The sequence below is a fragment of the Sminthopsis crassicaudata genome, chromosome 1 (genome assembly GCF_048593235.1).
Source record: "Sminthopsis crassicaudata isolate SCR6 chromosome 1, ASM4859323v1, whole genome shotgun sequence".
Lineage (NCBI taxonomy): Eukaryota > Metazoa > Chordata > Mammalia > Dasyuromorphia > Dasyuridae > Sminthopsis > Sminthopsis crassicaudata.
The window spans coordinates 301,470,287-301,485,869 of NC_133617.1; the positions used below are offsets into that span (position 1 = coordinate 301,470,287).

Sequence of the window (15,583 nt, forward strand, 5' to 3'; positions counted from 1 at the left end):
TATATAATTATTCCTTATGGATTCTGTGATGGTATCACCCCCATTTCTATTTTTTTTTTTTTCTTTTTCTCTTTATTGAGCTAAAATTCTATTGGGATTGAAAGATGAATACTTATTCATAGAAGGTTGATCCAACATGGGTAATACTGATACCTTTGCTTATATAACTCACAGTAAATAGTGATTAAAATTTAAGAAACACTCTTTTGGTCCCTACAGTGTTAAGTTTTATAGCAATGTGTTTGGCAAATTTTTGCACAGAATAGAAGCTATAGGTACATATCTATACATATATATAGATATAGATATATATATATCTATATATCTAAGGGAAGGAGATGACAGATCTCATTGATGACTTTTTTTGGTGACCAATCTGATAACAGAGGCATAAAACCACCCATTTTCCAAAATTGACAATGTATTATTCAAACTTTACCTGATCATCATTTTCATCAGAAAAAGTTATTGATGTAAGTTTGTAGTTATTCTTTAGTAAAAATTCATTCACTAGGAAGTTTAGAGCTCTTTTTTCAAGAGGTTTGATTGGCTCCTAGAAATAAAAAACAGAAATGACATTTTAAGTCTTCTTTCCATTCATTTCTTCTACCATTCAATATATTATTCATGAACATTTCTCTAATAAATTGCCTACCTGAATTTCAGGACTTGATTTGTAATTTTTTCGTTCCTGTAAAGGAACTTCATTTTCTGGGGGGGAAGAAATGTACACAGAAACTTTAGGATCTGTACTATATGAAAAAATCTCAACTAGTTCTACATTGTCAAATTATAAAGTCTAAAGAAAAGTTTTATGTACACCACCTGCAGCCTGTGTCAGGTTGGCTCGGAGGGCCTGAATGGTCTCCTTGGCTTTCCGTAGTTCAAACTCCAGGACTGGACAGGGATTTGGATTAAACACACACAGGCATCCAACCAAGAAAAGGGAAACAAAAATAAAAAAATAAAAAGCAAGGATGGGTATGAAAAAAAAATACAGTTTGTATTGAAAACAGAAAGCATGCAATCTTTATGGAACTCATGAAAGCATGCAGCAGAGTTGGTCTGAAAGCAAACTGGTGAGCATTTTCCATAACATTACTAGTACTCTAAGTGAACAGGTCAAATGTTCTAGCTGTCTGACAAGGAATTGCTCTATTTATAAAACAATTCTAAAATGTAAAATATTTTATTTAAATAAATTGAAGTATGCGATATCTGAATACTTCTCCCTAACTCAAAATTAGGAAAAGAAATGAAATGTCCCTATTAATACATTTTTTTTTGTGAATGATGGAATAAGTAGGTGATGCCTAAACTACTTAAAAATATAACATCTATAGGATTAATTGAACTACTTTGCAGTTATTTCAAATAATATTCAAAATTAATTATAAATTAGTGACATTTTCTAAATCTTAAATAATTCTCATTATATCTGTATTTCTCTAACAACAAAAGAAGTCCCAAAGTATATTTACTAGGTAGCAAACATAGTTAATATTTAAATTACAAAACTACAAGAAAATACATAGGGGTTTATTAGAAATATGAGAGTATTATAATTGGTTTCTCTTTGGACTGTATTCCAAATAAAACTTATACGGAGAATCATTTTGGATACTTCTTAAAGCAGAAGAGGTTTACAATGCTGTCTAATAGTTATGGGAAGAGAAGAAAAGGAATAATTCAGAAACTTCCACCTGTGAAAAAATGCACTTTTAAATCGACAAACTGAGAGCTGGAAGGGACTTGCAGGAATGATCTAGTTCAACCTTCTTATTCTGTAGGTGAGAAAACATGAGAGCCAGAGAAGTTAAGTGACCTGCTTGACGTCACACAGGTATTAAGTGCCTGAACTGGCATAAGAACTTCAGTCTTTTCTTTCCAAATTCAACAGTGGAAACACTGTCATCACATGTTTTTTAAAAAGAGCTTTTCAAATAGTGTTTTAAAATCTTTCTCTTGTTTTATAACAAACTTGTTTTATCACAAGCTAATTACCAATAAACCATAAAAATGAACAATATTTTAATATACTATTTTTATCCATGAGGACGATTAATAAGTTCATATACCTTAAGAACTAGGAAATTTTCTTTGATTTAGAATTTTCTATTACTAATTTTATAGTTAGTCAGAAGCAAATAGTAAAAAACTAAGTTTTAAAAAAACTATTATCTTTGTAAGTTAAGACAAATCATTCTACAACTACCTGAATAAGCAAAATGCAGACACGATCTAGGAAAATGTGTGCTGCCACTTGAAAAAATTGCTTTCTAACTGATTTACTGAAAAATGTCTTGGTACTCATGGTAATAACTAGAAACTAAGTCTTTATGGAAAAGAAAGTTTCACTCAGTTTGCACTTGGTCATCAAAACTTTAGGATGTTAACTGAATCACATTTGCTACACGAAAACTACTTTTTTGATGCATAGAATTTAACTGCAGCAATGTGGAAGCATAACTAAAGATCTAATGAGGGGAAATGTGTTAATATTTCTTTTTGGTAATCAGCAAAGCTGATCTGCAAATATTTCTGTGCAACAAAGTTAAAGTATTCCAGAAATTCTTAGTGTTAATAATTAATACTGCTGTTTGTATAAGACTACATACACATTTTTGTTGTGCTGTCTTCATTTTTGGAACTAAAAACTTTAAGTAACTGATTTTCAGTTGTAGCAGCATTTAATTGCATTCCCTACTAATTTTTCAAGTCTCTTAACATTGTCATATTACAGAACAATTGCAGATCAGGAATGCTCTACCTCAGAATGACAGAAATATGAAATAAAAAAAAAATACTGGTTTAAACACAAACTTGAAAAAACTCAGAAATTTAACTGGAAAAAGTTAAGGTGAATTAAGAGCAAAACACTGTATGATTAGGGCACAGAAAGCCAGAAAAACCCATGTCAGACGGCAAGAATTTTTATGTACAAATATCAAATATCACAAAAAATTACAAGACTGAACAGATAGAGCCTATCAGAAAAAAAAAAGTACTCTGCTGCATGTTTCTTGTTAAGACAACATACATTTTCCAAAAGAAAAGTTCAAGTTAGAAGCCACACAGCATCTTTATAATTGATAAATACACACACACACACACACACACACACACACACACACACACACACACACACACACAAGATTCAAATGAAAAAGCATAAAGGTTCTGAACAGCAGTACTATTATTAAAGATGTTAGTAAACTTACCTTTTCTTGTGTTAAAAAAATTTAACTAAAATTTGAAATGAATTGGCCAACTGTTGTATATAGTATTAATAAATAAATAGTATTAATTTCAATGATTCTAAAAAATTATTTTTAATTCTACCGCTTAATGATTCGCTACAAACTTTCAAATAATGTTATTCTACTGAGACCAGTTTTATTATAATACAAAATTTAGAACTCTATTCTAAAACTTATTGAAGGCTACCTGAGGTGACAATAAGAAAGCAAATGAAGCCAACTTCGGACCAGATGTTGAAAAATAATAGCATTCTATTTTTTTATTTTTATTTTTATTTTTTTTTTGGGGGGGAGATACTCAGAACTCAAAACATTTTTTATAGGAAAAGAAAAAATGGTGTAAATTTTAATTTAGTTCAAATCAGGATGAAAGAGAGTATCATTTCTCTATTGCTCTAGCCCAATTTTTCAATTTATACAAGGCTTGAAATATTTATGCTAAATTTATCTATTTCTGACATTTTTAAAGGCCTTCTAATTGAGCTTAATCTAAAAACAAGTTAAATACTGACTTCACCAGTAGGATAAAAGCTCAAATAAGGTGACCTCATCTCATAATAAGATGATTTATCACTATCTTCTTTCATTTTATTCCAGGATCCCAAAAACATTTTTCTTGGGAGTAAAACAACAACAACAACAACAACAACAACAACAACAACAACAACAACAACAACAACAACAACAACAACAACAACAAGCTCCAACAGCTGTCTTCTTTTTCTAAGAGTAGGAAGTGAAGATAAATACCACCAAAAACTTCTCTCCTGGTATTAAGTCTTTAAGAGAAAGTCCCTACCCAATGCTTAGTCAAGAAGTATTACCTGCACCATTTATTTCTCTAAGTTTAGGAAGAGAATAAACTAGAAAGCTCAATAAAGAGCAGCCAGTTGGCATAGTGGATAGAGAGCTGGACCTAAAAACAAGAAAAACTGAGTTCAAATATGCCTCAGATAGTTACTAGCAGTGTGACCCTGGGCAAATCACATAACCTCTGCTTGCCTCAATTGCCTAAGCACCTACACCTCACAAAGTTGTTGTAAGGATAAAATAGTATTTGTAAAATGCTATGTAATTGTGAGCTATTATTATTAAATTCTTATACGTGTTGCTCAATAAATACTTGTTGAATGATTAAATCTGACATTGGTTAATCCAGAGCACATTATTTTTCAGAGTTCCAATTATTAAGAAAACATTCTCCTTCTTACCACCCTGATGGCTAATCTTCCCCAAGTATTCAGCAGCTATAATACAGCATAGGACAGCTAGGTAAAACTGGAAAGAACATTGGATATGGAGTTAGAAGACTTGGATTCCAGTCCCACTTCTACTATTTAGCAGCTGTGTGACCAAGGGCAAGCCACTTAATTTCTTTATGTCTACTATCTCATTTGGCAAACAAGGATACAACATACCTATTTTGTAGTGTTGTTTTTTTTTTTTTTAAGAAGATCAATTGTGATACTTTGCAAAAAGTACCAAAAAAAGCAATGGAGGATAAATGTATAGAAAAAACTCAATCATATGATCTGTGTAACTGACTTCCAGCTTCACAATCTGTGCATGTCATTTTTTACTGGACTTTAGTTTCCTCTTCTGTAAAATGAGAGGGTTGGACTATATGATTTATAAAGTTCTTTCCAATTCTAACTAAATTCCATGACCCTGTTATGACACTATATTCTTATTTGCATATTCTCTTCTTCAGAGCACTTTTTTTTTTTTTTTTTTTTTTGCATCCAGTACAACACACAGTTACGTGTATATTAAAAAGCATCTGAGGCCTCCCATCAGTGCCAAGTAAATTACTAGCAGGTTTTCATTTCTTGGCTGTATGTGAGATTGTATTACCCTGCTTTATAAATTTTTCTTGGTGGATCAAGATATATTGGTTCAGTTTCTTTCTTTTTGTATATTTTTCTATATTAACAGGTTAGAATTTTCAATAGGAATGATTCTGTAATAAGCCTGTTAGTGTTTTGGTCAGTCATATGACAGCAGAGAAACAGAAGAGCTACATAAAGAAAATACAATGGGAACTTAACGTCTAAAATTGGCTCTTCTTACAGATTAAAAAAAAAAAATTTAAAGAAATATTTTTAGAATACTCCTATATAATTCACAATAAAATGTTATATCTATAAACTAGTTTTAATTTTGAAAAATGAATCTGCAAGAAACAACAATCATTTTCAAGTTTTATAACTATCAAAAACATAATTTTGAATAAATATATATGTGTATATATAGCAGAGACCTCATATTTCTTATTGATAATAAAGGTAATCTAAAAGGAAAAGTGATTATTATAATAAACACTTTTAAAATGTACTATTAAACTTTTTATAACTGCTAAAAGGATAAGGCTAGATAGACTTCCTACCTGTGTAATCTTGGGCAATATATTTCACTTTTTCATGCCTTATGCAATAAGGGAATTGGACTATGCAATTTCTAATGTGCATTCCAGATCTGAAAGCTGTGTTATTTCACTTGTAGCAAATTTGTTTACATAAATGTAATATCTGCAAGAGCATTTATATACACGAATCCTTTGCTAAAGATGAAAAGTTATACATTAAGGTTAAAAAAATTTCTGAAGAGAAAGCTAACAGAGAATACAATTCATTTTTCTTTATTTTACAGATGAGGAAACTTGACACACAGAGAAATTATACAAGTTGCATTACCTGCACTGCTAATTAGTAGCAGAGTAGGGATTAAAAGCCAAGTCTCATTATTACTTTTTCCTCTCCCAACAGTGCAATAACAAATGGTTTCCAAAGACAAAAAATGACTTTAGGGGAATATTATTATAATTGTGTAGATATTTGTGTAGATTGTGTAGAACTTTGTACAGAGACATTTTGTTATGTCACTATTTTCACTATAAACAATAAAAATAGTGTTAATTTGTTTCCATTTATCTCTATGTCCTTCCCTCTGTAGTCCCTATAATATTTTAAATTCTATTACAATTATGATCTAAGGCCTACACTCCAAATAGCTATTTGCATGTATTTAGAGCAGTTAAATGTTTTTTCAAACACTTTTGTATTGAAGCAACTCAATAAAGATCACACAATAAACATATACATAATATGCATGCCTGTATATACAATTAATCCTTTATGTACAAAATACTTTAGAATTTATGAGGGTGAACCAAAAACTATGATCAATCTTTTTAGGCATTATTTACCTGTAATGTATATTAACTACATACTCACAAATCTATAAGTAGTTGTAATTTCAGTAATTTAAAGTTGTCAAGAGATCTGTTCATATTGCTGAAATATGGTATTTTGAAGATATGCTTAAACTCACCTTGGTTTTCCACTCACCCATGTTTATTTGCTACACTTCATAGCTTTTTTGTTGGGTGGGCATCAGCCACAAGCTCCTGCTGTTGTCAAAAGTTTCTTTCTCCTTCTTAATTTTCAACAACAGCAAAGTGTAACTGGCATCTGATGAGGTTCCTGGACACAAACATCTAATCTTATGTCTGATTTAGTCTATTCTATCACACATTGAGTGAAGTCAGTTGGTTCAGTGATTAAAAGAAGAATGCTATTTGATAAATTTGATTTCTTTATATCTTTTCTTTTAGATCAATGACTTTTCCTTTCAACTATGTACGCTAATGGATTAAATATCAAAAGTAAACACTAGGAAAGAAGTAAAGCCATCTGCAAGAATATTACACTTTCTGGAGTACAACCATCTGCAAAAATATTACATTTTCAGAATTTACTTTTAACTTTAGCTTCAAAGGCAGAGAAATCAAAATAATATAACCTCCATATGTTTTCTTTCTTGGGACTTGAATTATATCTATATTTGTAGAGGATTTGGTATACTGTCAAAAAAGATTCCATAAATCAGAAAATGAAAATGATAAGACAAAGAAAAGAGGAAGAGATAATACTTGATGTGAGAAATAGAATGGATCAGTGACAACGATTAATCAGGTTCAGATTATCTCCATGAAACAGTACAGAGAAATTTTCATGATATCTGATCTCCAGGGCAGATTTTTCAGGAAAGAAAGCCTTGTCTACTTTCTATCTCTAATTCAGATTATCAACCTATCTCACCCCCAGGTAAACTCCTTGGATATGGCAAGTCTCAGTGCTACATATAAGAAAAATAACAACTAATTGATGTCACCAATATTGTCTTCCATATTGTCTTTCCTTCTCTGAATTCTGTAAGCCATACTACTAATGACTCTCTAGGTATGTAGTGCAATATGGAATCTGAAAGATTCTATGAAAAAATGGAAAGCCAGGCCAGGAAATCTGGTTATAAGGGAAGTAAGGGTCTTGAATTATGGGGCCTTGAATTGGAAACTCTGAAAGAACCTTTCTTATCCTATTCTAAACATGTTTGGCAGTGAACTTTTGCACACAACTTACATATATACCGAGAGAGCAAATTTATCAAGATCTCTCTTACATTTTCCTAATCTCTAACAGATATGCTCTATCTTAGACATGACTACAAATAAGTCATCCTATGTTTGAAAAAGAAAGCCTTTAATTTCTTGGCAGTGATATAAGAGATCAAAAGATCCATACAGCAATTCCCTAAATTAAAAACAAGGATCTTAAGCAGTCATTTTTCTCAATATAACAAAAAGACTATTGTTTTATAAATCTACTAATTATTTCTTCACTGAAGACATTAATGTAGAAATATACACACACATATACAAGTACATGACTCTACAATTTAATAAAGCAATGTAAACAGGTACTTTCCATCATTCATGAACCATACCTAAAAATTGTCAAAGGTCACAAAGAGACATAAAGATGATGAGATTACATGTGGAAAAATGGAAAGTATTTTATAAAAGATGAAAGTGTGAATGTGTGGAGCAAGACAACTATTTTCAATTAGATGCTGAAAAGAATGGGAGACCAGAACTTTAAAGAGTAAAAGGCACTCTATAGAGAATTGAATGTCTTAGCTACATAAGCCACTTATTATAATTTAGAGAACCGAACATTTTCAAAAAAATATTATAAATGTGACAATACTAACTTTACTAGAAAACATATACCAAATCCTTTACCTAAAAGAAATCACTGCCACATTAAACCAATGCTAGAATAAAATGGGTCACTTCAAATATTAATGCATCATGATGTGATAAAAAACTATTTCCAAATTATGATGAAAAATATACTTCCTTCAGTTTACTCAAAAAGATATAAGAAAGTATTTTATTCCTACCATTAGTAATATCCTTAAAAGTTCTAATTTTTGTGAAGGAAAATACAATGGAGGTAGTATTCAAGGGAAAAGATAGCACCAAGCTACTCTATGGTGTTTGAAAAACATTTAGAATAAAAGCCTGGCACTGCCAGAGACAGTTTAGAAATGATGCCCAGCACAAGAAGAGCCTATTTTTAACAAAGAAAAAAAATGAACAAATCTTAGAATTTTAAGGAAGTAAAAGATCTGTAAAGATGACTAATACCTATCTAAAGTGCATGGTCAATAACTATTAAAAAACATAAGGGTTGGGGAATTCCCTACACTTACCTGATAGGGCAACTGGACACATACCTGTGTTATCCATGACTTCTTCTGCCCAAGACTTGTTCAGCAAACTCAAAAAGATTTTGTGATTTCTTAGATGTCTCTTCTGATTTAGTGGGATTTATGCATTTATCAATGGCAGATAATAGGACAAATTATATTTTATGCAATATTAGTCCTTTGATGAGGTTTTAAAGCATTAGCATTGGTAGCAGACTGGGGAAAATTGGTTATTATGCTTTGAAGCTTTTTTTTTTTTTTTTAAATGAGTCTTCTCTACTATATACTTCATTCATTTTCTTAAGTGACAATTTTTTATAAATAGTAAAAACTATTCCAGTGCAATTTCATTTTCCATATACCTTATTCTTTTAAGTTAAAAGAGTTCCTTATCACACAAAGAATTGTACTTTCTGATTAGGATTTATAATCTAAAAAGTTAGAAGAGGACTATAAAATTTTGCAGAGTATAAAAATAAGCACTAAAATATTTTGTAAAATTAAAATACTTTAAATTCTTAATTATCAAAATTTAGGAGTTATGCAGACCTTCTATTACTTGTTTCTTCTAGCTAGTCATTTTACTGTCTAAGACAAAACAGCTTACTACTCATTAGAAGACAGTAAAGGGACAGAAAAAGGAGATGGTCCTGAAATATGCCAATCTTTGAGGAGTTCTAGGAAAAAAATAGAAGTCCTATGATAACTGAAGAACTGATTCAGATGTGTGTTCTTTATTATCATCCAACCTCTATTAGCAGGTACAATCAGTTGGCTCTGAAAAGCTTAGCATTGTATGTTTTTTTCCCTCCTGTTATATATCATTTTAACAGAAACACTAAAAATACTTCAAATAAATAACACGAATATTGATCAACTCTTGAGTTTCCTGAAATAAAAATTTGTTTATAAATATGCAAAAATTTATCTTTGAAAAATAGCATTTGTGTATTAAATTATTTGAATTAATATACTATGCTCGTGGGACTCTTATGGTCGCTCTTCAATTCTTGTGAACCAGTCAACTTGGCTCACTTCCCTAGTCCTTCAAAACTCCTACCTCTGTATCTCACAGACTATTAAGTTTTAAGCAGGATTCAGTGAATTGACTTTTGTCTTTTTTGGTGACTTCCTCCATATAGGTAACTGTTAATGGGGAACTTATTAAAGATGAATATTGGTAACTCTTTTTTTACATACAATCTTACAGTTGACTGAAATATTGAGAGGTTAAGTGACTTGTCTATGATCATAGAGCTAGGCATGTATTAAATCCTGCTCTTCCTGACGCTGGCCCTCTATCCACCATGCCAAGCTGTCTCTCATTAGCATTAGCTACAAGTTAAAATATACATCATTATAAATCTATCATTAGCTCTGGAAATAAAAAGTCTCATGTCATTGGCATCACCTTTGAATATATGAAACATAGTATATAAAACATGGAAATATCTACCATCTGACTAGCAGCCAATCTAATTGTATGGAGATTTATTATGTGGAGGCTCACTACTAGTTGGTGAATGCCATTAAAAGTTTCTACTGTACCAAAATTTCAGATCAATTTTAGTAACTATAACCTTGCTCACCTGCTACTCTCTCATCCGTCTCCCTGTTTCCATCATCTGAATATCTTGCAAAGTCCAGAGAATCAAGGGTACTGATGCTCCCAGCTCGATCTATGAAAGAGAAAATTTGATTTAAAAGAGGTTGTTTTCATCTTATGTGTAAGATCAAGGGGTTAGATTTAATGATTGCCAAAGTTCCTTCCAAATCTAAAATTGTAGGACTCTTGAATACTCTCAAATTAAAGTGCTCTTGTAAACTGATATAGAATCTAAATTCTCATAGATTTTTTTTTAAATAGTAGAAAATCAATTGAACAAACATTTACAGAACATCTACTATGTGCAAGCATTATGTTAGGTATGCTCTAAAGAATTTTTTTAAATGAAGAAAAAAAAAATCAACTATGTTATATATGCTAAAACCCACCCAAATCCTAAGTATTTTATACTACTTGATCTTAAAACAGTATGCTAATATCAATACTTTACAAATTAGAAAACTGAAGCTAAGAAGGATAAGCTACTTGCTTAAGATTACACTGAAAAATTGGAGAGTGAAACTTAACATTTAAAATTCCTAGTCCAAAACTATGTGCTTTGATTCCAAAGTAATTTTAATGTTTTCTTAATGACTATGAATCATCATAATGAACATGTTACAGTTATATTCACAGCAAGCTCTCTCACTATTTTGATTTTCTGCTTAGCAGTTTTGTAGTCTTCAGTGATACCTAAGAGAAATGATCCTCCAAGGTACTCAGATTTCAGACCCTAGAGCCATCCTGGATTATTCTTCATCTCTCAAATATTGTTAGATGTGAAGTCTAATCAATTTTATCTTGACACCTTTCATATCCATCCTTTTTTCTCCACACTTTATTTATACTTCCTCTTTTTTGCACTGTCGATTATAGGTTGCCTTTTAACCGACTTTTAAAATTTTATTTTCAATTCCAAATTTTCTCCCCTCCTTCCTTATCCCACTAAGAAGGCAAAAAAAAAAAAAAATTCTTAAAAGAAGTACATATATACATATTGATTATACATATAAAGTCAAGAAAACATTTCCACATCAGCCACTTTTCCCACAAAGGGGAAAAAAAAAAGAAAAAGAAAAAGAAAAAAAAGTTCCAATATGTATTCTTGAGTTCATCAATTCTCTTTTTAGAGGTGAATATAATTTTTCATCATGAGGTCTTTAGAAATGTAGTGATTCATTCTATTAATCACAATTACTAAGTCTTTCACAGTCGATTATTTTTATAGTATTGCTGAAATAGTACACAATGTTCTGCTTCTGCTTACTTACACTTTGCATCAGTTCACGCAGGTCTTCCCACATTTTTCTGAAACTATCCCTTGATCATTTCTTACAGCAAAGTAGTATTCCATCACATTCATATTTTATAACTTATTCAGTCAATTATGTTTTATTCTTAATCAGACCACCATTTTCATGGAATTCTTTCAATATCATCCTAAAATAGGGACCTGTAATTCCAGTGACAATAAGCTTCCAGATGAGCAAATTTCTACTAATGAGGTTATCATCTTCTCCATAATTTAAGCATCTTAAGAGATTGTAGAATGGTGAAAGGTTATATGACTTATTTCTAGGCCTACTCTTCATTCAATATACTACAATGCTTTTTAAATTTTTTTTGACCTGAAAATTTATTAGTATACAGATATTTTAAGCTATTTTCCAGTGAGTTCAATCTTTTTCACAAACCTAAACTAAGTCCTCTCTTCTGTTCAAGTCTAGCCTTCTCTTAATAATGCTAGCCCATCCAGTTGCCATTCCTTCTTCCCTCTATCCCTTTTACTACACTTTTAAAAAAAAGTTTATAATCTTCATTATCCAGTTTATAACTTCCCATTTATTGAGTGCTAATCAATTCCTTTCCAATAACTAAACCCAATACCTTGTTCTCTTCATAGCTTTCTAACACAATTCCTCCTACTGCATATTTTCTCTATTAACTTTCAGAAATACTTTTTTTTTTCCTCATTCTTTCTTCCCTATTTTTTTTTTTTTTAATAGTCTTCACTGGCTTATTTAAGTCCTTAATGTGGGTGTTTCCTAAGACACATACACACATATGCACACACTCTCTTAGCTTTTTATTTGCAAGACATATGTATGGGTCATTTTTCAGTATTGACCCTTGCAAAACATTCTGTTCCAAGTTTTTCCCTCCTTCCCCCACCCCCTCCCCTAGATTGCAGGTAGACTAATACATGTTAAAGTATATGTATACATATTTATAGTTACTTTGCTGCACAAGAAAAATCGGATTTAAAAATAAGGTAAAAATAACCTGAGAAGGAAAACAAAAATTCAAGCGGATAATAACAGGAGTGGAAATGCTATGTTGTGCTCCACACTCATTTCCCATAGTTCTTTTGCTGGGTGTAGCTAGTTCTCTTCATTACTGTAACAATTAGAACTGATTTGGTTCATCTCATTTTTTAAGAGAACCATGACCATCAGAATTGATCATAATATAATATTGTTGTTGAAGTGTATAATGATCTCCTGGTTCTGCTAATTTTACTTAGTCTCTCCAGGCCTTTCTGAAATCATCCGGCTGGTCGTTTCTCACAGAACAATAATATTCCATAACATTCATATATCACAATTTATTTAGCCATTCTCCAAATGATGGACATCTATTCAATTTCCAATTTCTAGCCACTATAAAAAGGGCTGCCACAAACATTTTTGCATATACGGGGTCCCTTTCCCTTCTTTAAGATCTCTTTGGGATATAAGCCCAGTAGCAACACTGCTGGATCAAAGGGTATGTACAAGTTTGATAACTTTTTGAACACAGTTTCAAATTGCTCTCCAGAATGGTTGGATGCATTCACAATTCCAATGTATTAGTGTCCCAGTTTTCCCACATCCCCTCCAACATTTACCATTATCTTTTCCTGTCATCCTAGCCAATCTGAGAGGTATGTAGTGGTCTTTCTCTTTTTTTAAAATTTATTTTTAATACATATTGTTTTATGAATTATGTTGAGAGAAAAAAATCAAAGCAAATGGGAAAAGCCATGGGAGAGAGGAAAAAAAAAAAAGAGAAAATAACATGTACTTATTTACATTCAGTCTCCTTAGGTTTGTCTCTGGTTATAGATGACATTTTCTGTCCAAAGTCTATTGGAATTCCATTGGATCACTGAATTACTGAGAAGAACCAAGAATTTCATAGTTGATCGTTGCACATTGTTGCCGTTATTATGTACAACGTATTCCTCGTTCTGCTTACTTTGCTCAGCATCCATTCATGTACTCTTTCCAGGCCTTTCTATAATCAGCTTGTTCATCAATTTTTATAAAACAATAATATTCCATTACCTTCACGTATTGTAACTTGTTCAGCCATTCCCCAATTGATGGGTTGTTTTCCAATTCTTTCCTATCAGAAAAAGAGCTGCTACAAACATTTTTGGACATGTAGTTCCTTTTCTCTCCTTTATGATATCCTTGGGATACAGACCCAATAATGGCATTACTGGGTCAAAGAGTATGCACAGTTTTATGGCCCTTTGGGCATAGTTCCAAATAGCTTTCCAGAATGGCTGTATCATTTCACAACTTTGCCAACAATATATTAGTATCCCAGTTTTCCCACATCACCTCCAACATTAAGTTCCTACAGAATATCTCCCCTTGGATTCCTCATCAGCTCTGTAACAACATTTTCAAAATAAATTCATTATTTTACCTACTCACTCCCTCCTAACCTGTTTTACCTTTTACTTTTTCTATCTCTGTTCAAAGTAGTACCACCCTTCTATCCTACTGCATTTAAAATTCCAGTCAAGATTACTTACTTTTCTTCAAATCTTATATCAAATCACCAAATCTAGTTAATTGCCCCCATGACATTCTTTTTTAAATACCTATGTCTTCTGTACTTTGACAGTAACAATCTTATTTCCTATATTTTAGACTAAGTATATTACTTCTCTGCTTATCAACTGCCTGCCAAATAAAGTATAAGTTCTTTAGTTTGGCCTTCAGAGTACTACACAATTTAACTAACATCTTCCTTTTCAGCATTACCACGTAAGATTTGCCTTCCTATATTCCCTAAACTCCAACTAAACCAGCTTATACCAATTACTCTTCCTTGCCCATGTCCCTAGCTTTATTCCCCTGTTTATCTTATGTCTGGAATATCCTCTTTCAAAATGTCAGTTCAAATGCTCCTATTCTCTGAAGCACTGGCTAAACTCACTAGTCTAAAATTTACTATTATCTTTACTGATGCATATGGCTGAATTCTATAAATTGTTCAGTTGGAGGGGTAAATTACTAAAAAATAAATTTTTTTATTTGGCGCCTGTCAATCTTTTACTCCTGACTTCTTTGTTTATTTAATAGTATGAATGATTCTCTGCTCAGAAAGCTTGGATCCTATAACTCTTGTCTCTTCCTTGAATCCCATATTTAGTCAATGATCAAGGTTGAAAAATTCTTCCTTTAGTTTTCTTACATGTCTCCTTTCCCATTTCTATAGGCATTGCCTTCTTAGTCCTTATAAACTTTAGGTTAGGACTGTTCTAAAATCCTAACTGGTCTCTCATCTCCAGTTGACCCTCGTTTCTAAACTGTTTCAGACCATTTCCAGATCTTAAAAAACAAACAAACAAACAAACAAAAAAAAACCCCAACAACATTGTTTTAAATATTTTACTTAAAGTATTTAATGTATTTAAGTATTGTATTACTAAAAAAAACAAAACAAAAAATTATTCAATGGTTTCCCTATATAGCCTGCAAGATAAGGTATAAAATCCCTTAGATCCTTGGTATATTTTCTAAGGAGATAAAAACTGTAAGTGGCAAGCAGAAATAGTTTCAAATGGGACATGGTCTTCCACCTTATATGAAAAGTGATGGCCCTGTGAATTAGATAAGTTTCATTTAGCTCTGAAATGATATGATTCTGATGGATGAAAAGATTCAGTAAGAATGAAGCTTGTATGTATTCCTGATAGACGCAGATTGACTATATGTACTTTAAATAGCCATCTTTCAAAAAGTAAGGTACTTTTGCAATTTATTTGAAAGTAAGATACCACCATACATTCTTAATTTTGAGTGTATTTGTCTACCCAATTTGAGAATAATTATTTTTAGCTTTAAATATGTTTTTAAAAAACTGGATTCTGAGATTATTCTAAATT

General features: G+C 31.5%; 1 protein-coding gene across 4 annotated transcripts in view; it reads right to left on the minus strand.

Moving 5' to 3' along the window:
- RELCH (RAB11 binding and LisH domain, coiled-coil and HEAT repeat containing) overlaps nt 1-15,583 on the minus strand; it is a 123,437-nt gene that overhangs the window by 82,195 nt on the left and 25,659 nt on the right. For 3 of the 4 annotated variants that reach the window (XM_074279036.1, XM_074279035.1, XM_074279038.1), the window contains exons 2-5: nt 10,403-10,492; nt 826-897; nt 656-711; nt 440-553 (exon numbers count right to left, since the gene is read on the minus strand). In XM_074279036.1, coding sequence (XP_074135137.1) covers nt 440-553; nt 656-711; nt 826-897; nt 10,403-10,492 — 332 coding nt within the window. The remainder of the gene's footprint in view (nt 1-439; nt 554-655; nt 712-825; nt 898-10,402; nt 10,493-15,583) is intronic. The other variant, XM_074279037.1, reaches the window with a different exon arrangement.